This window comes from Auxenochlorella protothecoides (assembly GCF_000733215.1).
Source record: "Auxenochlorella protothecoides strain 0710 unplaced genomic scaffold scaffold53, whole genome shotgun sequence".
Lineage (NCBI taxonomy): Eukaryota > Viridiplantae > Chlorophyta > Trebouxiophyceae > Chlorellales > Chlorellaceae > Auxenochlorella > Auxenochlorella protothecoides.
Window position 1 is genome coordinate 458,956 of NW_011934321.1, and position 20,906 is coordinate 479,861.

At 63.2% G+C, this 20,906-nt stretch overlaps 6 protein-coding genes across 6 annotated transcripts; 3 read left to right on the forward strand and 3 right to left on the reverse strand.

Moving 5' to 3' along the window:
• Positions 1-41: 41 nt before the first annotated feature.
• Positions 42-5,606, reverse strand: F751_4582 (Superkiller viralicidic activity 2-like 2; the record flags this gene model as incomplete). Its single annotated transcript, XM_011401977.1, has 14 exons — positions 42-186; positions 502-1,061; positions 1,284-1,711; positions 1,938-2,293; positions 2,479-2,693; positions 2,860-3,003; positions 3,199-3,310; positions 3,430-3,653; positions 3,990-4,266; positions 4,483-4,619; positions 4,756-4,878; positions 5,048-5,139; positions 5,294-5,417; positions 5,526-5,606. The coding sequence occupies 14 exons, from the start codon at positions 5,604-5,606 to the stop codon at positions 42-44; spliced, it is 3,018 nt and encodes a 1,005-aa protein (XP_011400279.1).
• A 441-nt stretch (positions 5,607-6,047) lies between these two features.
• On the forward strand, positions 6,048-7,432 carry F751_4583 (Exosome complex component rrp4; the record flags this gene model as incomplete). The annotated part of the gene is made up of 4 exons (XM_011401978.1): positions 6,048-6,202; positions 6,377-6,530; positions 6,767-7,105; positions 7,220-7,432. The coding sequence occupies 4 exons, from the start codon at positions 6,048-6,050 to the stop codon at positions 7,430-7,432; spliced, it is 861 nt and encodes a 286-aa protein (XP_011400280.1).
• A 328-nt stretch (positions 7,433-7,760) lies between these two features.
• F751_4584 (G protein-activated inward rectifier potassium channel 2) lies at positions 7,761-12,294 on the forward strand (the record flags this gene model as incomplete). The annotated part of the gene is made up of 11 exons (XM_011401979.1): positions 7,761-7,876; positions 8,016-8,135; positions 8,234-8,298; positions 8,502-8,693; positions 8,900-9,208; positions 9,366-9,529; positions 9,784-9,845; positions 9,931-10,140; positions 10,336-10,543; positions 10,814-11,036; positions 11,324-12,294. 11 exons carry the CDS (start codon positions 7,761-7,763, stop codon positions 12,292-12,294), a joined length of 2,640 nt encoding a protein of 879 aa, XP_011400281.1.
• A 769-nt stretch (positions 12,295-13,063) lies between these two features.
• Positions 13,064-15,417, reverse strand: F751_4585 (Cell division protein FtsZ-like protein 2-2, chloroplastic; the record flags this gene model as incomplete). The annotated part of the gene is made up of 7 exons (XM_011401980.1): positions 13,064-13,147; positions 13,283-13,621; positions 13,935-14,060; positions 14,422-14,508; positions 14,663-14,830; positions 15,036-15,113; positions 15,253-15,417. The coding sequence occupies 7 exons, from the start codon at positions 15,415-15,417 to the stop codon at positions 13,064-13,066; spliced, it is 1,047 nt and encodes a 348-aa protein (XP_011400282.1).
• Positions 15,418-16,051: 634 nt separating this feature from the next.
• Positions 16,052-18,610, forward strand: F751_4586 (putative tRNA (guanine(26)-N(2))-dimethyltransferase 2; the record flags this gene model as incomplete). Its single annotated transcript, XM_011401981.1, has 5 exons — positions 16,052-16,095; positions 16,223-16,995; positions 17,287-17,713; positions 17,941-18,065; positions 18,342-18,610. 5 exons carry the CDS (start codon positions 16,052-16,054, stop codon positions 18,608-18,610), a joined length of 1,638 nt encoding a protein of 545 aa, XP_011400283.1.
• A 421-nt stretch (positions 18,611-19,031) lies between these two features.
• On the reverse strand, positions 19,032-20,800 carry F751_4587 (Epimerase family protein; the record flags this gene model as incomplete). Its single annotated transcript, XM_011401982.1, has 7 exons — positions 19,032-19,064; positions 19,191-19,323; positions 19,521-19,619; positions 19,774-20,066; positions 20,258-20,340; positions 20,472-20,710; positions 20,784-20,800. 7 exons carry the CDS (start codon positions 20,798-20,800, stop codon positions 19,032-19,034), a joined length of 897 nt encoding a protein of 298 aa, XP_011400284.1.
• Between the last annotated feature and the right edge of the window lie 106 nt (positions 20,801-20,906).

A 20,906-nucleotide genomic window follows, 5' to 3' on the forward strand; every position in this document is an offset into this window, starting at 1 on the left:
AGCAGCATGTGTTGTACAACGGTCGTTATGCAGCCCCCAAGTCAAATATACAGGGAGGCAGCAAACATGATGTCTCGTCGGATGGTGTCCCGCGACTCGGCGATCTTGGCGGCCAGTCCTGCGTCGCCCACCGCCAGCGCGGCCCGCTCCAGCTCGCTCATCAGCTCATCCAGCCGCCTCGTTGCCCTGTCCGGGATGGTTGATTGTGAGCCATAATTATACTCGGGAGTGGCTCAGGATGGATATGTAGGAGATGCCTGGTGCCCACCATTGCAGTGCCAGCACGCTTGAAGTAGTAGATACATCTCCTTATGGTAAGGAAATTCCATTCCCCTACAGCGCAATCATCTCGAAGGGCTCATTCCACACCAGGCAACGGTCAGTCATCAAATGGCACGCACAGCTACTCCCAGTGTCCAAGGAGGATCCCCACTCAGATCCCCACAACACGAGACACCCAAAGACATCCCCGCCCCCACAGACACACCACCACACACCCACCTGACGATGCTGCCCTCAAACAGGTCTGTCATCTCGCAGATCTCAGCAAAGGATGCGCCCTTGGACCAGGCGTAGATAACGTCCATGAGGAAGGGCCAAAATGACTCCACGTACTCGTCCACCTTCACCTCCAGCCTGCACTCCACCGACACCTCGGCAATGCGCCGCGCGGCGTCTTGCAGCGCCTGCAGCGGCCGCGCCAGGCTCTCCTTCAGCCGGATCTGCTCGTTGCTCTTCTCCACCTGCACCAGGCAGGACACCATGGCCACCAGCTGGTGCCGATCCAGGGCATTGAAGGTGCCGTTCAGCATCAGTTCCGTTGCCAGCAGCTCATCGGCGGTGTTGATCTCACAGGCCACGCGCCCCTTGAGCGTCACCACTCCCTCCCCGTCCACATAGCCCAGCTTGCGCAGGACCGCGCCGCGGTGACGCGCTTCGTCCCGGAAGCTGGTCAGCTGTGAGGCTCGCATGCGTGCCGCCAGCGACTCGGCCTCAGCCATCAGCCGCGCCTTCTCGCGCAGGGGAGCCATCAGCGAGGCCTCGCCCTCCCCGCGCTCCGCCTGTGTGGCGGGTGAAGGGGGTTTGGATGCGTCCTTGCGCTGAATTCTAGGAGGGCAGAGGTGTGAACTGGGCTGGCTTTCATCGACGGTAGACATCGGGATCGGGGTGGCACGCAGGAGAACGTCACGTGCCACATATGCGACAAGCACGCAACAAACCATTCCAGACCCCACCCAATCGATCAACTTCCCACATGCGACGCCACCGCCCACCCAGCTCACCTTAGAGATGGGGTTGGCCGTCAACGCGGCGGCAACCTCCTCGCGCTCGGCGGCAGCGGCCGCCACGCCAGTGTCCTCGATGCCCATGTCGTCGACGGGGTGAAGGAGAGGCAGGGCGCCGCCGGGGTACCTTCCGCGCAGCGCCTTCAGCGTCTGCAGCACGGCGCGGCGCGCCTCCGGCGGGCGCAGGTCCTGCGGGATGCTGATGCGCAGCGTGCTCAGCGCGTGCAGCAGGCCTAGGGGCACCGGGATCACCTCCATGCTGCCCCGCTCGTCGTCGAGCAGGGCCGGGGTGGGCTCGCCGCCCACGACCCCGGCGCAGCACAGCAGCGTGTCCATGTGGTAGGCAGGCGCGGCGGCGGGCGGGGCGTTGCCACGCTCCTCCCGCATCGCGCTGACCACCACGCCCCAGCCCCAGTCCACACCCTCTGTCGTGTTGTGGGAGGAGTGAGTGCGACAGGGGGGGATGGAGGGCCGGCGTCATGCTGCGCATGCATTGCCGTGCATCCAGCCAATTCCCATCCATCCAGGGCAAGGCGTCGTTGGATGGGCAAGGCCCCTCAGGCGCAGTCAGGTCCCAGGAAAGCATGAAAGGGCCTCCACCACTGTATCAATCCCCATTCACACTCTCTCGTCTGCACCATCCCGGCGCACCCTGGACCACGCGGACGAGGCGGCCCGGCCTCAGGTAGTGCAGGCACCGCTCCGGCTTCCTGACCTCCGCAGCGAGCGTGCTTTCCAGCTCCGCCAGCCGCGTCTTGAGCCTGGTGTACTCCGCCGCCGTCTCCTCCCCCGCGTCCCCGATGGCCGCCACTGCCGCCTGAACCTCCTCCAGCCGGGCCTCCAGCGCTGGCAGCTCCTTCTCGTGCTGAAACTGGGAGAAGGAGTGCTGGATGACATACTCCATGCTGGCCCCGCTGCCCTCCACCCGCCGCATCAGGTTGAGCAGGGTGTAATAGGACAGGCGGAAGGAGGAGAGCAGCGGGTTGGCCTTGCCCTTGATGATGGCCCTGGAGGGGACGAGAGGAGGGTGGATTCGTAGGGGCCTGAGGGTGAACTGGCACTCCATGGCCGTCCAATGCACCCCCCAGCGCCCTCATCAATGCACGCTGTCCTGGATACATACACACAAGCATCGCTTTCCCACCTGCGTACCACCCACCCTACCACAACCCCCCCTACTCGCCCCACTCACTTGCACGTGGCCTCGTCCATGCTGTTGTTCATCATCATGATGGTCATCCCGCGGTCGTCCTTTCCTCGCCGCCCCGCGCGGCCGCTCATCTGAATGTACTCCCCGCTCCCCATCCACCGCTCCTCCTGCCCGTCCCACTTTCGCATCGCCGTGAAGACCACCGTGCGGGCAGGCATGTTGAGGCCCATGGCAAAGGTCTCGGTGGCAAACAGGCACTGCGCCAATGTTTCGTTGAGGATGGGGAAAGATTAGGGGGTGTTAGTGCTGGGGAAAGTGTGGGGCGCTGTGCACTCAGGCAGAGGCGAGGAGTCCACTTGACGCTCATGGTAACCCAAGCAATGTATCATGCTTCTTGTCTTCCCTCCTGCCTCCCCTACAAACCTTGATCAGCTGCTCCTGGAACAGGATCTCCACCACCTCCTTGATGATGGGCAGCAGGCCGGAGTGGTGGATGCCGATGCCGCAGCGCAGCAGGGGGTAGATGTGCGCCACCGCCCTCAGGTCCCGGTCCTTCTCGGACAGGCACTGGGGGCCGGCGGTGGGTGAAGAGAGAGCTCATGATGCAGAGATTGTACCATCGAGCCATCAGCTCACGTCCTTGTCGCTTGCAGAAGGAGGAGGCTTAGGAAACAGCCAGATGCAGATGTGGAGCGCTCACAAAGGCTGCCTTCCCCCAACGCCTGACATGCATCCCCTTCCTTGTCACCGCATCTGCCTCACCTGGAGGGCGGATTGGAACACCGCATCCACCGTCTCCTTTTCTTCCTGGGTATTGAAGTCCAGGGCTCCCAGGTCGGCCTTGGCCATCAGCATGGCATTGGATTCGCACTCCCTGTCGGTGTGTGGGAAGTAATTGTGAGGGCAGGTTTGGTCCAAGGCAGCGGATGCTTGGCCACTGTACGATGGTGGCAGGCGCTCATTGCCGCGCATTTCCCACCAGGAGCGCCGCACCTGCGGCTGAAGCTGAAGACGATGACGGGGTCCAGCTTTCGCTCCTTGATCAGCATCACAATCTTGCGGAGGTCTTGTGCCGCCGAGGCGCCGGTGGGCTTCCCGCCGCCGCCGCCGCCGCCCCTCTTGCCCTTGCCCTCCTGCCCGCCGTCGCCGCCCTTGCCCAGCACCTTTTGAAGCTTCTGGAAGTTGTCGTCTCGGAACTCGCCAAATTCGTTCATCACCTAGAGGGAGGTGGGGGTTGACGTGGGGGGGTTCAGTCTGCATCATGTGAATTGCCTCGAGTGTCTCCAGCCGGCGGTCTCACTGGTTGCAAAGCACCACAGTTGCCATGCTGCCCGGCACGATTCCACTGCCCGGCAGCGTTGCATCATCTCGCGTGCTGCCCTCGACAAGCTGCATAGTGCATGCGCCCTGGTGCCCTGCTTCCGAAAGGCATCCTCCAATCCATCGCTTGGCTGCAGCCCATGTCCACCTCCCCCACTCCCCACACAGCGCCCTCCCCTCGCCCCAACCCCCGACTCCACGCCCCTCCCGGACCCCCCTCCCCAGCCACTCACCAGATACAGCCCGTCCCCGCCCGAGGGAAATGCAAAGTGGCGCAGGGGGGTGGGTCGGAACTCGGTGTACACCACGTGGCAGGGGGACTGGTGCACCGAGGCCACCCAGTCGGCAAACTCAGTGGCGTTGGAAAGCGTGGCGGAGAGGAAGACCATGCGCGCATCCTTGGGCGCAAAGATGATCGTCTCCTCCCAGATCACGCCGCGCTCCCGGTCCTGCATGTAGTGAACCTCATCAAACACGATCCACGCCGTCTCGCGCAGCAGCTCGGAGCCCCTGCGTGCGGATGGGGTGGAGGATTGCTGGGCAAAGGTCAGCTCAGTGGGGTGGCCACGTTAACATCGCGCAATGGCAGCGCTGGGCCTGAGCTCTTACGAGGGCAGGCCCTGCAGCATCCATTGGGGATGACTGAAAGCGCCTTCTTGCATCCCAACCCTTTCCCACTGCAGATGCCCAGCGGCCCAGGGCAGATCACACTTCCCCCCCCCAAACCTGTAGATCATGGAGCGCAGGATCTCCGTGGTCATGACAATGCAGGCGGCGTTGGGATTGATGGAAACGTCCCCTGTCATCAGGCCCACGTCGCCAAACTCCTCCGACAGCTCGCGGAACTTCTGGTTGCTCAGTGCCTGTAGGTATGCGATTGGAGGGTTGAGACGGATGAGAGCGGGGCTTGGTTGCTCCTGGATTCCAGCATGGCTTTTGGGCAGCTCTGGGCAGTGGCCCCAAGGCGCTGCACAGATGACCAGCGCCCAGCGGCCAGACCTTGATGGGGGAGGTGTAGAAAACGCGCTGGCCCATGGCGAAGGCCTTGGCGATGGCGTACTCTGCGATCGCCGTCTTCCCGGCAGAGGTGTGGGCGGCCACCAGCACATTCTCCTTGCGCTCCTGCGTGGTGTTTGGTGCACGACCTGTGAGGATGTCACCTGCCCAGGCAAGCCTCCCACACCCAAAGGCGCCTGGTTCCTTCCCATTGGCACGGTATGGGATGCACTTGGAATGCCGCGCATTCCTTCCCAACCCCCAAAATCAAGAAGAGCAAAGACATCCAGCTCACCACGCAGGCCACCGCCTTGGCTTGGAAAGAGTCCAGGACAAAGGGGTACTCCTTGGCGGGCTTCCCCTTCCACTGCGGGTCCTCCAATGTTCCTGAGGGACAAACGGTGGGTTTGCAAGTTGGCGCAAGGCGTCATGCTCCAGCAAAACACTCTCCAGCAACACATAGTCTACGCTGCCAGCCACGTCCAGCGTCAAACCACCAAGGGGCGTTAGTTTCCAGCACGTCCCTCTGCGCCCTTCACACCATAGAGCTCAGGGTCGAGGGTGATGCTGCTGGGGTCAAAGCCCTTTGGGCAAGCTACCTCATGCGTGCACACGGCAGATGGTGCTGCACCCGTTGGCTTCTTGGATGGGGGCCCATCTTCGATCTGGGACGTGAGGGGTGCATCGCAGGGTGGCGTGCTGAGATGTCCGTCCTGGGTGAGAGTCACTAAATCTACCACTGCCCACGCCATCCAAGAGGCCGTCTTCCTCACCAGTTCCAACTCCCTCTTTTTCTTCTTCAGAGCTTCCCGAGTCGCAGCGGCTTTGGCGAGCCCCTCCGCTGTGGCCTCCATGTGAGCACCGCCCCGAGTGGTCCCCGCCTGCTCTAGGTGCACGGCGCAAGCATACAAACCAAAGTACCTCGATCCGATGCTCTGTAACTGTGCAGAATGTAATTTCCCGATGACATGAGTATGGAGGGCGGTTCTGCGGTTCCAAGACTGGGTTAAAAACATGTCTGCATGCATGGAGTTTTTAAAGCGCTAAACAGCGCGCGCTGAGTAGTTTTCGCTGCGTCCCGAAGAATAGCATGATGAGCATCGTATGTGATCAAAAAGTGTTCTAAGAATGCTGAAATATTCGTTTACAAACTGATGCATTGGTGTAAACGGCCTGAGTGAGGAGGCAGGTGAGGGCGCACTACCAAAGAGTACCAAAGCGGTGTGGTGTTACAACGGCCTGCTGAAGGCCACCCATAGATATTTTGGGGTCTTAAGGCGCCTGAGCGGGCGAATATGTCCGCCATTCGGGTCCAGCGGCTGGATGTGGCGGCACCGAGGACCATCTTGGAGGCAGGGCTGGCAGAGGCTCCCAGCAACCTGGACTCGACCCGCATAGTGTCCATCGGCGATGAGCTCGACATGGGAACGGACCAGGAATCCATCCTCAGGTGAGTGGACTTCATGTGTCTGTGTGGTGGTCTTGCTGGGCTGGCCTCAGTGCAAGGGCAGCAGAGCTGATGGCGTCGCCCAGACAAGCTGTTCACTGGACCCTCTGCATATTCGATGTTGCGATGCATGTGTCGCACTGAATTCCATCACCCGCACACATCACCAAACGACAGGGGCCATGGCACTCAGACACGTGCCGAGACGGGCGCGCTGGTGGCGTCGGTGGCCGGCGTCGTAGAGCGGGTGGACCAACTAGTCACAGTCAAGACCCTCCGAACCCGATATGTGGCGGAGGTTGGGGACGTCGTCGTCGGGCGTGTGGCCGAGGTACGACCTGGGATGTTTTGGTTATGGATGTCTGTGCAGACGGCAGTACGGGGGCCTCTGTTTGTGCCCTGCAGATGGCGCTGCGTTGCACAGGGTTCTGTCACCAGGTCATGGTTATGGCATCACGCATGATGCGGTTGCAAAGAGAATCTCCAGGCGGCCTCCCAGTGCCGGTTTTGCTCTTATGCCCTGATCCTAGCTCCCACGCACACCCACCCGCCCACAAACAAGCACAGATCGTGGGCAAGCGCTGGCGGCTGGACCTGGGCTCCCGGCACGAGGCCACGCTGCTGCTCTCGGCCGTGGACCTGCCCGGCGGCATCCAGCGGCGGCGCACTGCCGAGGACGAGCTGACCATGCGCGCCGTCTTCCCCGAGGGCACGGTGCTGGCGGTGGAGGTGCAGAGCGTGCACGCCGACGGCGGCCTGGCCCTGCACGCGCGGTCGGCGCGCTACGGCGCGCTGGCCGGGGGCACGCTGGTGGCCGTCCCCGGCGCGCTGGTCCGGCGCCAGGCGCGCCACTTCCAGCGGCTAGATGGACGCGGCGTGGACCTCATCCTCGGCTGCAACGGCGGCGTCTGGGTGGCGCCCGCGCGGCCGGACGCGCGCGGCGTGCGCGGCCACTTTGGCGGCGCCGGGGACGGAGAGGAAGAGGGGTCCGCATTGCGGGCCGTGCCGGCAAGTGTCCAGGAGCGGCAGGGGGTGGCGCGCGTGGCGCAGGCGCTGCGCGCGCTGGCCACGCTGTACCTGCCCATCGACGCGGGGAGCGTGGCGGGGGCGCTGCAGGTGGCCGATGCCGTGGGCGTGGCCACGCCGGACATGGGCAGCAGGGCCTACCTCACCGCCCTGGTCGAGGACGTGGCGGCTGGGAGGGTCGCGACTGCGGCCGACCGGGGGCAATGACACTGCTGTTGCGCGGGAGGTGTGGACAGGCGATGATTGGACGCTGTTGATCATCACCTGTGCGGAGAAAAGTGGAGGATGTGAGGGTATTAAGCGAAGAGCGGGCTGACAGATGAAGGCGAATTAGGGGCCATGGCGCTCAGAGGTGGGGTGCCCAAAGCGATCGCAGATCGCGCGCAACCAAACGGGCGACCTAGTATTCTACATGACGTCGCGCAGGTACGCACCGAGCATCTGTTTGATAAGATCGGGAGTCCATCTCGAACTCATAAAAGCTGGGCGAGGCCCAACGCCCGGATGGCCAGCCCTTGAGGGGGGCCAAGGGGCGATGCCGAACCTGAGGAACTTGCTGCGCAAGCGGCCCTCATCCAGCACCTCGGGGGCCTACCTCAGTCCCCAAGTACTGGAGGCCGCCTCAAATGCATATTACAACAATGCCAACAAGTGTGTGGGCGACTGGGGGCCCGGGGTGGAGTGCTCAAGGCAGGGTGTCGGGACTCCTGGCGAATACCCCAGCCGCTTGGCGCAGCTGGGGATAGAACCAGAGAGTGTGGGCGCTCACGCCCTCCCCACTCCCCTCCAGGTCAAACTTCATGGAGGAGATCCCCGAGATCTTCCAGCTGCCTGCGCTGGACCGAGGCAAGTGGACGGCGCAGCAGGAGATGGAAAGGGCCCAGCAGGCAACGCTCGTGGAAGGGGGCAGGTATGTCAGGGATATTCCGGTTGGGGGACAGCATGAGTCTCTTTATGTTGAAGTTTGGACGCACCCAAGCACGGGCTCATCGATCGCTGCAAGCGCAGGAAGGCTGGGAAATCGCGAGTCCACTACTTCAGCCCACGCCTGAGACTCGTGCTCTTCAGCAAGGGTGAATGAGTGTGGGCAGATGACAATGTTTTGTCTGCGGTGGCCAGAAACTCAGGCCATTCTGTGACGATGGAGAAGATGACATTGAGTCTGGCAATGTTCACTGCCGGTTGCCCGTCTGGGCAATCAAAGCGCCTGTGTGTGGCTGGGGCCCTCAGCCGTCACCCTCCTCTGACAAACCCCTGCAACCCCATGAATCCACAGACTTCTTCATCAGTGCCATCAACCAGAAGACCCACGTCATCTTCGGGGTCGTGTTCCTCCTGTACGTCTTCCTCTCCTTCTTCTGGTCCATACCCTACTACCTCATCATGCGCTTCGAGCCAGGGTGCATCTACGGCGCCACCCACTACGTAGAGATCTGGATCTACGCCTTCATCACCATGGCCACCATTGGTGAGGGGGAGTTGGCTGTGCCTGCTGTCTTTTCAATGTCTGCAAGGGAGCAGAAGGGTGGGCTTCCTTAGACCTCACTGTGGCGCTCTGGCTGCCCGGCTTAGGGTGTCGCAGGCAGGGACCTGGCCTTGGCCCCAGCACCCGCCTTCCTCACTCACCTGTACCCCTCTCCCACTTCCCCTCTCATCAAAATTCAACTACTGCAGGGTATGGCAACACCGGCCCCCAGGCCTGCTGGTCCACCTCGGTCGTCATCTCGGTCCAGAGCATCTTCAGCCTGCTGCTGGAGGCGGTGGTCATCGGCATCATCTTCGCGCGCATCTCCCACCCCAAGCAGCGTGGCCGCTCCATCTTCATCTCCGACTCCGCGGTCATCTCGCGCCGGGACGGCATCCTCAAGTTCATGTTCCGCGTGGCCGACGTGCGCAAGACGCAGGTGGTGGACCCCAAGATCAAGGCCTACCTGTACACCTGGGGCGACGGACGCATCACCGCCGAGGGGGAACGGGTGCCAGGTGGGAGGCTGGGTGATATGGGGCCTCTGGTTCAGGGGCTCCTGTGGCGTCGGCTCTTGGGTGGGAATACAGTGTAGATCATGACCCAAGAATGTCGTCATCAGATAACCATTCCCACTTCCAAAGCCTCCACCTCATCCCCCCCTGGCGCCTGCAGTGCGGTGCGAGGCGCTGGAGATCGGCTACATCGACGGCATGCTCATCCTCCCCCTCATCATCGAGCACACCATCGATGAGCTGTCGCCCCTGTGCGGCCACACTCACGACAGCCTGCAGGCCATGAACGCCGAGCTGGTCATCACCTTTGAGGGGACCACTGAGGTGGGGGTGTTGGGATGGTGGGTTCCATGACTCCTGGTGGGGCTGGGTGAGTGGCGCTGGTTGCGGTTGCGGGACGGTTTGCCTGTGGAAGTGCACTGACATTAATCCTCCGGCGGTGTGACCTCACACCTTGACCCTGGCATCATCCTAGTGGTGTGCTCTTCTCACCCCTACTCCCCTTTCACCCTCCTTCCCTCCCCCTTTCACCCTCCACCCCTCCCGTTACAATCATTTCCAATGCTCTACAATCGCAGTTTGGCAACCCCTTCATGGCCCGCCGCTCCTTTGTGCCCACCGACATCTTCTGGGGCTACCAGTTTGTGGACATCATCGTGCGCCCCGCACCGGGGGAGACCCGCTACAGCATCGACCTCAACCGCTTCCATGACATTGTGCCCCAGGCCGGCCTCGCCCCCGCTCCCCGCCTCCGCCCTCTCCCGCCTGGTCACCAACCGCGCCAAGCGCACCGTGCCCTACCCGCTGCTGGGCGACAACACGCTGGTGGTATCAGACACGATGTGCCTGTACCGCGACGAGGCCGGGCGGCTGTGCCTGGCGGCACGCGTGGCCGACACCTACCCAAACCAGATGATTGAGATCACCGCCAAGATGTCAGTGAAATGGTGTTTTGTTCTTTATTGGGGGGGGAGTGGGGGTAAGGAGGTTTGGGGGGGGGGGTGGATTGAGGGGAACTTGGGGTCTATCGGATGGTGGCAGGTTCGGGAATCATCGCTGTCACAACGCTCCTTTTCCGAGAATGCTTGACTATGTCTGTTTCATGCTGCAAAACCTGTGACACTCCACAGGCATCTGTATCGCTGGGCCGCCCCCGGTTCGGACCCGTCCTTTGAGTGCATTCCGTTGGAGTGCGGGTACAAGACGGGGGAGGACAGGCTCTACCTGCGCCTGCCCATGGAGCTCACCCACGTGATCGACGAGGCCTCCCCGCTGGCCGCCTGGCTGCAAGGGGAGGAGGGACGAGCGGCGGACGCCGACTCGGAGGTCGTGGTCATGGTGAGTGAGGGATTGCATGTCTGCATGTCGTGGCTTTTGGGGGGTGGTGTAGATTGGAACCCAGCTGCATGATTGGGGCGTTGCTGCCGGCGAATGGAAGTACTGCCTGACGTGCGCGACGCCCCTCCCTGCGCTTTGCAACACTCCTCTTGCTGTCGCAGGCGTAGCTTGATCATTGCTTTGTTCCGCCACCCAAGCTTTCCCAAGGCTTGTCAAGTACTGCATCACCCAAACACCCCCTGCACTCCCCCCCCCTCCCCAAATCGCCAGTTGACTGGGTACATGTTCTCCACGGGGTCCAACATCCTGCGTCAGCGGACCTACTCCGTGCTGAACCACATCAAGATGGACCACCGCTTCGTGCCCATCGTGCGGCACCCCGAGCTGCAGGCCGACAAGAAGCCGGTGGTGCGCTGGGCACGCTTCCACGACGTGGCCTCCACCGACCCCAAGGCCCGCGCGCTGAGGACCGCCATGACGCAGCGCCAGTCCTGTGAGTGCCAGTGGTGTATGTGGATGGAGGGGCGGTGAGAGGTCTCTGGTCGAGGGGGGGGGAGGGATCATGTGTGACGTCAGAACTCTTCCTCTGAGAGAGCATTTGACGGGCATCGATGTCTCTAATTCTCTGCATGGTCACACTCCATCACTTGCCGTTGTGTGCCTGCCCCTAGGGCTCGGCTGGTCCACCATTCCAATGCCTCTCCGGTCCGACCCGCCCCAAGCCCTTTTTCCATGTCCACAACCCAATCCCCCACCACCACCCCTCCTCCCGCGCCACAGTCCGCCAGCAGAGCCCGGACAACCCCTCCCCCCCCGCGCCCGGCGCTGCGAGTGCGGCGGCAGCCAGCCTGTCCCGCGCCTCCCCTGGCCTTGGCTTCAGCCCCCTGGACGCCGCCAACGACTTCACCGTCTCGCCCATCGACCTGGCGCGCTACGCGGCCATGGTGACGGCGGCGGGGGACAACACGCTCACGCGCGGCGCGGGGGGACGCCGCGAGTTTCCCCCCATTCCCGACTTCCAGTCCATCGTGGACGAGGCGGGGGCCGACCCCGCCACGCGCCACGCGCTGCGCATGCTGCCCTCGATCGCCAAGTACACGCTGACCACCTTTGACGCTGCCGACTCCCTGCCCCACCGCGTGGCGCTGCACCCGGCCATGCCCGGGGCCAGCCGTTTCCGGGGCATGATGGACGACGAGGAGGAGGACATGGAGGAGGTGGGGGACGACCTGGGCGAGGACCTGGCGCGGTACGAGCTGGACATGCAGGGCAGCGAGGGAGGAAAGGACGGCGCGGGGACGGGGGTGGCGACCGCAGACGCCTGGGCTGAGCCGGAGGCTGGGCCCTCAGACCTGGGGCCGGTGGCGGCCGCCGTGGAGGCTAGCGCGTCCAGCCAGCCGGAGGCCTCGGGCAGCGAGGCGACAGAAGAGCGGGGGGGCGGGAGCCCCAGCGCGGTCCGGGAGGACGAGCTGGGGCTGGAGGCGCCGGCATCTGGCCGGGCTCCCATCCTGCAGACTTCATCTCCGAGCGCAGGCGGGGAGGACGCCTCCTCCCCCGTCGCCCTCATCGAGGAGGAGGTGGAGCCGGGCATGCTGGAGACGCCCGGCAGCGGCGGCAGCTTGCGCCTCCTGGGCTCCCGCACCTTCGCACCCAGCTTCCGGTCCCAGCCGGAGCGAGACGAGGCGACGGCTGAGGAGGACGCCGGCGAGGATGCTGAGGAGGCCAACGCCGGGCCCATCCACTTCAAGTGAGCAGCAGGGGTCTATGAGAGGGAGAAACTAGAGGTTTACCCGTGATGAAACAGTCTAGCAGGCTGTGCCTCCTTTGTCAGACTAATTGATGCCATGTGCAACTATGGCACATGTTGACTTGAGGCCTGCTTGCCCAACCACTCAGCTTGATCACCTCCACCTTTACCCCCTGCAGCACCCCCAGCTCTTGGTCCCAGACACGTGCCCTCACAAACCTGTTTGGGGCCCCCCCGAGCCCAGCACCGCAGCGGCAACAGCCTGAGGGTGAAGATTCTGAGTCCCCTTGATGCGCTGCAGTGTGGCACCTGGGTTGTGATGCAAGCCACTGCGTCTTGCCATCACGCTTGCAAACCACCCCGTACATCTCCATTGTTTACTGAAGCTGCAAGCAATACTTTGGCCAAGCGACCACCAGTTGAGGGTTACTTTTGCCTCTGTCAAGTCGTGGTTAACATCATGGGGTGAGTCGAGGCGTCGCAGGAGGCGTCATCCGGGGAAGGTGGAAAATGGAAAGGTCGGCAGCACAATCGGCGGCGATGGACAGCGATGCACTGCTAGAGGGTCCTGGGGTGGACTGCTCAACATGGGCGGGCATCGCTTCTGGAGTGAGGCAGGCGGGGTGGGGACCCGGGAACTGCATGGTCATCGCAGCCGCGAACGGCAGCCGTCACGCTCAGCCCCCTCCTCTGCTCCTTGCGAAGTACCCTTATTCCACAGGACCGCTCGCCCCTCTCAACCACCTCCCCTCCTACAGCCCTCCATCCGTCGGTCAGTTGAAGTTCTTGGGGGCTCGTCGCCGCAGGAAGTCTGGCACCTGGATGGACGTCCCCCGCCCCTGGCTGGTGGCCGGAGGCTGGACAAAGGGCGGCGGAGCGTCGCCGCCGTCCCTGGCCGGCGCGCCCGGCGCCGGCGCGGCCTGCCGCTGCCCGGCGGGCGTGCCCGCGCCGGGCGCGCCGCCGAACCCCGTGGCGATGAGGGTGATGGACACCTCCTGCGTCATCTTGGGGTCCACCACCGCGCCGAAGATGAGGTTGGCCCCGGGGTCCACCAGGTCGTACACGATCTCCGCGGCCTCGTTCACCTCGTACAGTGTGAGGTCCGCCGGGCCCGTAATGTTCCACACGATGCCCGTGGCGCGCTCGATCCCCGTGTCCAGGAGCGGGGAGGAAATTGCGGCCAGCGCCGCGTCGCGCGCACGCGTCTTGCCGCTCGCCCGCCCCTGGCCCATGAGCGAGGACCCGGCATTGGCCATCACCGCCCGCACGTCGGCAAAGTCGACGTTGACCAGGCCGGGGACGGTGATGATGTCGGAGATGCCGCGCACGCCCTGGCGAGGGGTGAGGGGAGAGGGGGTGAGATTGGTGGTGGGAGGTGGGGCGAGGGTTGGAATGAAGGGCGCGGTTGTGGTGGGGGTTGTTGATACTGAACGTTGGCGAAGCGCCCAAGAAGGGTGTAACGCTGGTGGATCTGGACCTGGAAAATAGAGTATAACCAACAACTCTCATGGCCACGCTACTCAAATCAACCCGAATATGGCATGAGGAGTGTCCGGGTGCAAAGCCTCAGCGTCAGACGCCCAGCATCAAGATCCCAGATTGGCCCAGAAAGAATGGACCAGTCTGTCTCGCCTGGCGAAGGACGTCGTCTGCCACGCGGAAGGCCTCAGTCACTGGCAGGTTGGGGTCCACCGCCGCCAGGAGCTTGTCGTTGGGGATGATGATCAGCGTGTCCACGCTCTGACGCAGCGCCTCGATCGCCTCGGCCGCCTGGGGAGGTGGTTTGCGGGAAACGGTGAGGATGTGTGTGAGGTGGATGGTCTAGGAAGGAGGTTGGAGACCGAGATGCATGGACTGGAATGGGAAGGCCGCTTTGGAGGTCACAGAAGAGACATTGCTGAGATGATGCCATGCTAGTGCACTGGTTCAGTGGAGAAGTGCGTGCTGGGGCATTCGGTTTGTGCTCTGCATGCCCACAGGTCCATTGTACACGAGTTGAACCAATTGCGGCCCAATCAGCGTCAGCTCTGCAAGCAACTGCATAATGACTGAAAGCAAATTACTCCCTTAGGCACCCAGAACGCGCCTGGTTCCGACGCATGCGGCCCTCGAAGGAAAAGGGGGTGGTCACGATGGCGACAGTGAGGATGCCCAGGGACTTGGCGATGGCCGCCACCACCGGGGCTGCGCCAGAGCCGGTGCCACCGCCCATGCCGGCCTGGGAGGTTGGAGACAATTAAGGGGGCCCGATCGTGTCGATTCTTGTACAAAGCAAGCATACACACGTTTGCAACCAGATACGAGCCCCATCTGTGCAAATGAACTGCCACGTCAGGCATCCAACGCTCTGGCCACCCTTCATGCCCACTCACCGTGACAAAGACCATATCGGAGCCGGCAAGGGCAGCCTCCAGCTGCGCCTTGCTTTCCTGAGCCGCCTTCTGACCGATGGCAGGCTTGCCACCCGCACCCAGCCCCCGGGTCAGCGTCTCCCCAATCTGCATCTTGTTGGTGGCTGCGACAGGGGAGGACGCTAAGGCCTGCGGGTGAGGAAGGGAGGCCAGGGAGGGACGGGAGATGGGTCAAAGGCCATCTTGGAAGGCTTGTAGTAGAAAAGCATGCACTCAATAGCAGCCAGGAGCAGCCTCACAAAATCTCCAGCAAACCACAGACGCCACACAGCGCTGCTGCCCCCTCATACCCCTCTGCACCAGCCTGGCTTGCCTGGGCATCAGTGTTGAGCACCCAAAAGTCGATGCCCTGCATGTCAGCTTTGATCATGCGGTTCACGGCGTTGGAGCCGCCTCCTCCCACGCCCACGACCTGGAAGAGGGCTCGTGGACTGATTCACGGGGCTGCATGTCGGAAAGGCGCTCGCGGCGCGGTATGGAAGCTCGCCATCGTGGCATGCAAAGTCAAACTTTCAAAAGGTGCAGGAGTGGACACCGCCGGGCCAACGGACCTTAATGTTGGCCTTCCCAAAGAGCGCATTGTCCACGGAGTTGGAGGGTGGGGCGTCTGATGGGGAGGGCGGACTACTTTTGGATGCTGGCGAGGACGAGTTGGGCCCGGCGGATGCCGCGAGCCTGGAGCAGGGGGTGCTGGCGGACTTTTTAAACGGGCCCATCGCGGGGCAGCGTGCCTTCCAAGGAACTGGCCGGGAAAACGGCGCAGTTCGTGCGTCTGATGGCCCAGCCATGGGACGTGGTCCCCGGCCTTGGGCCTGCCCGCAGGCAAAACTGACGCTCATCGCCCAGGGTGTGCAGCTAGGCACGAGATCAGCGGGCACAACTCGCACGATTCCGTTGAAATTTCTTTACCGCTCAGGTTCCACGAGTTTCCGGGAGCCCTTCCCTGCCATGGCAGCCCAGCGCGAGCCTGCTACAGCTGTTGGCCCTGCCTCCTGATCCGTTTGGACTTCGCGCGCTGCCCTCCACTTCCTGTCACCATCCTGCATCAGGGCGCCGAAGGGGGCACACTCGGGCCGGGCGGTACGCACAAACAGTGCGAGTACAGTGAAAACGTGCAAAACCGTGTGCATGCATTGGGCCCTGCCCTCCATCCAAGACGCCCGCATTCTCTGACACTGGTCGGCGTCGTGGCCGAGTGAGGGCCGGCGAGACAGCCCCTCCCAGACCTCCCCAGCTGCCTGCCCAGCACCCGCGCGGCGCCACGGGCCCATAAAACTGTTCACCACCGCACGCCGGGCGTTGGTTCTCGCACGGCGAGAGGTGCGCGGACCGGTCGGTCTGCTGCACGCCATGGCGGAGGCGGCAACTGCCACCCCACCGGAGCTGCCCACCAAGTGAGAGGGCGGCAGCAGCAGGGCTGTGTGATTGTGTTGAAGTAACTCCTTATATTGTTTTTTACATTGGTGCATGGCCGGGAACCTCACGCTGGCACCCCTACCCACAACACCCACACATACACAGGCCCATCCCCGAGGGCTTCACAGCGCGGACAGAGGGCAAGGCCACCATCCTGCAGCATGGTAACGATGTCTTCTACAACCCCGCTCAGGTGATCAATCGCGACCTGTCCATCGCGGTGCTGCGCTACTTTGCCGCCCTGCGCGCCACCGAGCCGGCCCCCACGGGCCGAGCGGCGCATCGCGCGCGTCGTGCCTCCCCCACGAATGCGGCGGAGGTCTCAACCCCTCCCACCCGCCCCGGCCTGACCGTGCTGGAGGGACTGGCCGCCTCGGGCCTGCGCGCCATCCGCTATGCGCAGGAGGTCCCCGGTCTGGCCCGCGTGGTGGCGAACGACCTGGACCCCAGCGTGGTGGAGGCCCTGCGCCGCAATGTGGCCTTCAACGGCGCCCCTGCGGTTGACCTGGTGGAGCCCAGCGTGGGCGACGCGCGCCTGGTCATGCTGCGCCGTGCCGGCGAGTTCGACGCGGTGGACCTGGACCCCTACGGCTCGCCCAGCCAGCTGCTGGACAGCGCGGTGCAGGCCGTGGCGGACGGCGGGCTCCTGCTCTGCACCGCCACCGACATGGCGGTGCTGTGCGGGAACAACAGCGAGACCTGCTTCGCCAAGTACGGGGCCTACCCGCTGCACAAGCCCTACTGCCACGAGCAGGCGCTGCGCATCCTGCTGGGGGCCATCGAGACCGCCGCCGCGCGCTACAAGCGCCACATCGTGCCCCTGGTCTCACTGTCCATCGACTTTTACGTCCGCGTCTTCGTCCGCGTCTACACCAATGGTGTGTGGGGGGTGCTGATGTACGAGCAGGGGTGGGAGGGCACGGGAAGGAGGGGGAGTGAGGGGAGGTGCAAGGGGCCGTGGAGGTAGAGCAATGCAAGGGTTGTATCGTATGGATCGAGAGGGCGCCGGGATGACGTGAGTAGGGTAGACTGAGTGCAGGCTGGCGTCGATGGGCCAACACCCAAGAAACTTCTGGCTCTGGGTTGGCACGGCCATGCCATGCCACTTGGGAACCCTCGGAGTGAGCCGTACCCCATGCAACCCCCCTCTGTTCTACAACCATGTCCAGCGAACGAGGTGAAGAACTCGGCCACGCGCATGGGGTACGTCTGGCAGAGCCAGGGCTGCGACTCCTTCTACTGGCAGCGCATGGGCCGACGGCTGATCAAGGGCAGCAGCGTCAAGTACGCGCCCGGGTCCGGGCCCGCCGTGCCCCAGGCCTGCCCCGAGACGGGCGCCGGCTTCACCATGGGCGGCCCCTTCTGGGCCGAGGCGTTGCACAGCGCCGAGGCGCTGGCCGGCATCCTGCAGGTCCTGCGCTCCGACCGCGCCGCCTTCCCAGCCTACGCCAAGGTGCACAGCATCCTCACCGCCGCCAGCGAGGAGCTGCTGGACGCGCCGCTGTATGTCAACCTCCACGACGTCTGCAAGACGCTCAAGTGCTCCGCGCCGCGGGCAGAGGTCCTGCGCTCCGCCATCGTCAATGCGGGGTACAGGTGCGCGGCTGGATGGAAGAGGGAGAGGAAGAAGAATAGGGTTGTGTTTGGGTGCGCGCAGTTATAGAATGCGACGTCAAAAGGGCAGCCATGCGGCGTGGCTTCAATGTGTTTTATGGCATGGGGAGCAATCACACATCCCTTGCATGCAAACCCTTTGCATGCTGGGATGTCAGCAACGACAACCCAAACCAGCAGCTTACCATTTCTCCTACCCGCAATCGCAGGGTGTCGTCCACCCACGCCTGTGCGCTGGGCCTGAAGACCGACTGCCCCTGGAACGTCTTCTGGGATATAATGCGCTGCTGGATCGCCGAACATCCGGTCAAGAACGTCCTCCCCGGGTCATGCTGTGAGTCGCAGAGGGCGGGAACGAGCGGGAGGAGGTTTTTGCCGCCTGCCATGACTGTGTTCGTCGCTGCCGCCAGAGTTCTTGGCCTTGTCCTTGCAGAATACCTTACTGTTCAGTGGACCAGGGGTGGAAAGGTGCTCTGCTGCTCCCTCACGCAACAGTCGAAAGCTCAAGAGCCACACCACGCATGGTTGCCGTGCACATTACCCAATTGCCCTTCAAGTATCCTGTGTCCCGAACACACTTTGAAAGCCTCCCCATGCCCCGCCCTCACAGTGGAGAAGATCCTGGCCAAAGCGCCGGAGCACAAGGCCAACTTTGCGCGCGCCACGTCTGCGCTGAGCAAGGCGCGGACCTCCAAGGTGGCGCGCTACCTCCCGAACCCCGAGGCCAACTGGGGTCCCAAGCCCAAGCATGGGAGGGGACCGAAGCAGGCCGAGGCAGGGGCGCAGGTGGGTGCCGCCAATGGCGCACACAAGCCCTCACCTGACGAGGACGGGGGTGCAGAGGCTGTTCAAGAGGCGAAGGTTGCCGCGCCACAATGATGAGTGGCAGCCAGAGCCCACTCCCTGACGCACTGTTTCCCGCTCATGGCCGCAGCCCAGCCGTGCCCTTCCGCGGCAGGCCCACCCGGTCACGTGTCCTTGAGTGCCGTGTCAACTGATATGCTGCCGGACATCTTACTCACCCACTGTGTTCTCCCTGCTACCTGTGGAGCTTACTGGCTAGGGTCTCTCTTTTTGCTGACAGACATCTGCAATTGACAAGTAACACCAACTATCAGACAATGCGGGTCCCCCATTTGCCAGGTAGCAAGGGGTCAAACGACGTCAGGAGGGGTACCAGAGATTCGTATGTACTGCTGCTCATCGCTGATCTTGCCAGCTCAATAGCAGGGCTTGCGCTCGTCTGCCTTTTTCAGCAGATCTCCAGGGCAACAAAAAATGGCAGTGCATGCGCTGTGGATCATGACATGATCTGGCGCAACGCGTCGCCCACCTGAGTAGCGAAGGGATAAGGCACATTGACTCTGTCAAGCCTGTGCATCACATCACTTCGAGGTGCTCTGGCTCCAATCACCATAAGATGCCACTGTCATCCTCCCGTGCCAGGCCCTCGCATCACCTGGCTGAACTTGAAGTCGTACCCTGCCTCCTGAGCCCGGAGAGGGAGGACCCTCTGGCCGTCCAGCACCACCGTGGCACCCTCACCCAACAGCAGCCGGATGGCAAAGTCAGGGACGGGGAGCAACGCCGGCCTGCAGGGCTTGTGTGTTGTGTCGTGCTCAGCTTGGGGAGGATAGGGGCGTGCAGTGATTGTACAGCTCAGCCTGACCGCATGCAAGAGGGAGAATCTGGTATACTTTGGCAATCTCTTCAGCCCTGCATCAAACATGCAGCTGTATCGCCCTCCTTCTCCACTCGCCTGCCCATGGCCGCTCCCAGCTCTGAGCACAGCTGGCCCATGCGCACGGGGGAGGGGGCGGTGGCGTTGTAGACCCCGGACCACTGCTCGTCCTTGAGAGCAGCCATCAGGATGCCAACCACGTCGTCCCTGGCACCATGGAATATCGAGGGGGCGTGAGATGGACACAGTGTTGCATTGCAACGGTCATGCTGCTTGGCATCGATCCCTGTGCTGCCTCCCAGTCCCCCTTCCCCTGCATCAGCCTCCCCACCCCAATCACAACCTGTGGATCCAGGAGCACCACTGCTGCCCGCTGCCCAGGGGTCCCCCGGCAAAGAGAGAGAACATGGGGATCATGCGCCCCAGGGCGCCGCCCTCCTTGCTCAGCACGATGCCGTTGCGCAGGATGACCACGCGGGTATTGGCCCGCTGCGCCGCCGACTCCCATTCCTTGCACACTTCCGCCAGGAAGTCTGTGCCGCCCCCGGACTGCTCGTTGAAAGTGGCACGCTCGCTGGTGCCGTAGTAACCCACGGCAGAGGCCGAGATGAAGGCGGGCGGGCGCTGGGCCTCCGGCAGCCCGTTCATGATGGCCTGCGGGAGTCATGAGGGAGAGCAGTGGAGGAGGCAAGTTGTGAAGATCGGGCGGCCAAGGGCACAGGAGGCAGTAAGGTATGGGACCCATGCAATGCAGAAGCTGCCATAGCCCTGGGGAGGGGGCACCACAGCTTTCATATCTGTGCTGACACAACACAGCCAGCGAGTGCCCACGCTCAATGACCCACCACGAGGCGGTTGGTGGTCTGCAGGCGCGAGCGCTTCACCTCTGCCTTGACGGTCGGGGACCAACGAGTGGCAATGGGCTCGCCTGCAAAGGAGGAGTGCTCAAAATCTAATGTATTTGTACTATGTACCATCACACCCTCCAGCTCCTTCATGCAGTCGGGGCATGGTCCTCCATGGCCAGTAATGGTAGCCAGGGCAGCCGCAGGCGCTCACCAGCCAGGTTGATCACACCGGCAGTGCCGGCGACGGCCGCGCTCCATTCCGGGGGTTCAGCAAACCGCAGGCCCCTGATGCGCGACAGCTTGTCCCGGGCGGTGGGGGCGTCCCGAGTGAGCACCCGGACCTCGTACCCCTCCTCCTGCAGGCGCGGCACCAGCCCAGACCCGATCAGACCTGTGGCCCCCGCCACCGCGACGCTCTGGCCCGCCTGGCAATTGACCACGACGATTCTTCTACCATGAAAATTGCGTGGGCCCGAGCTTCGATGCCTCGGCGTGAGGGAGTGGGGGATTCTGCATGCCGTACTCTGAGCCCGGCTCCATGCAGTCGGCATCAAGGATGCAGGTCGCGGGTCAGCTCCTGGCAGCCTCAGTCAGGATGCGAGCGACATGAATCTATATGCAGAGATGGTGCATTGACCCGGTTGTG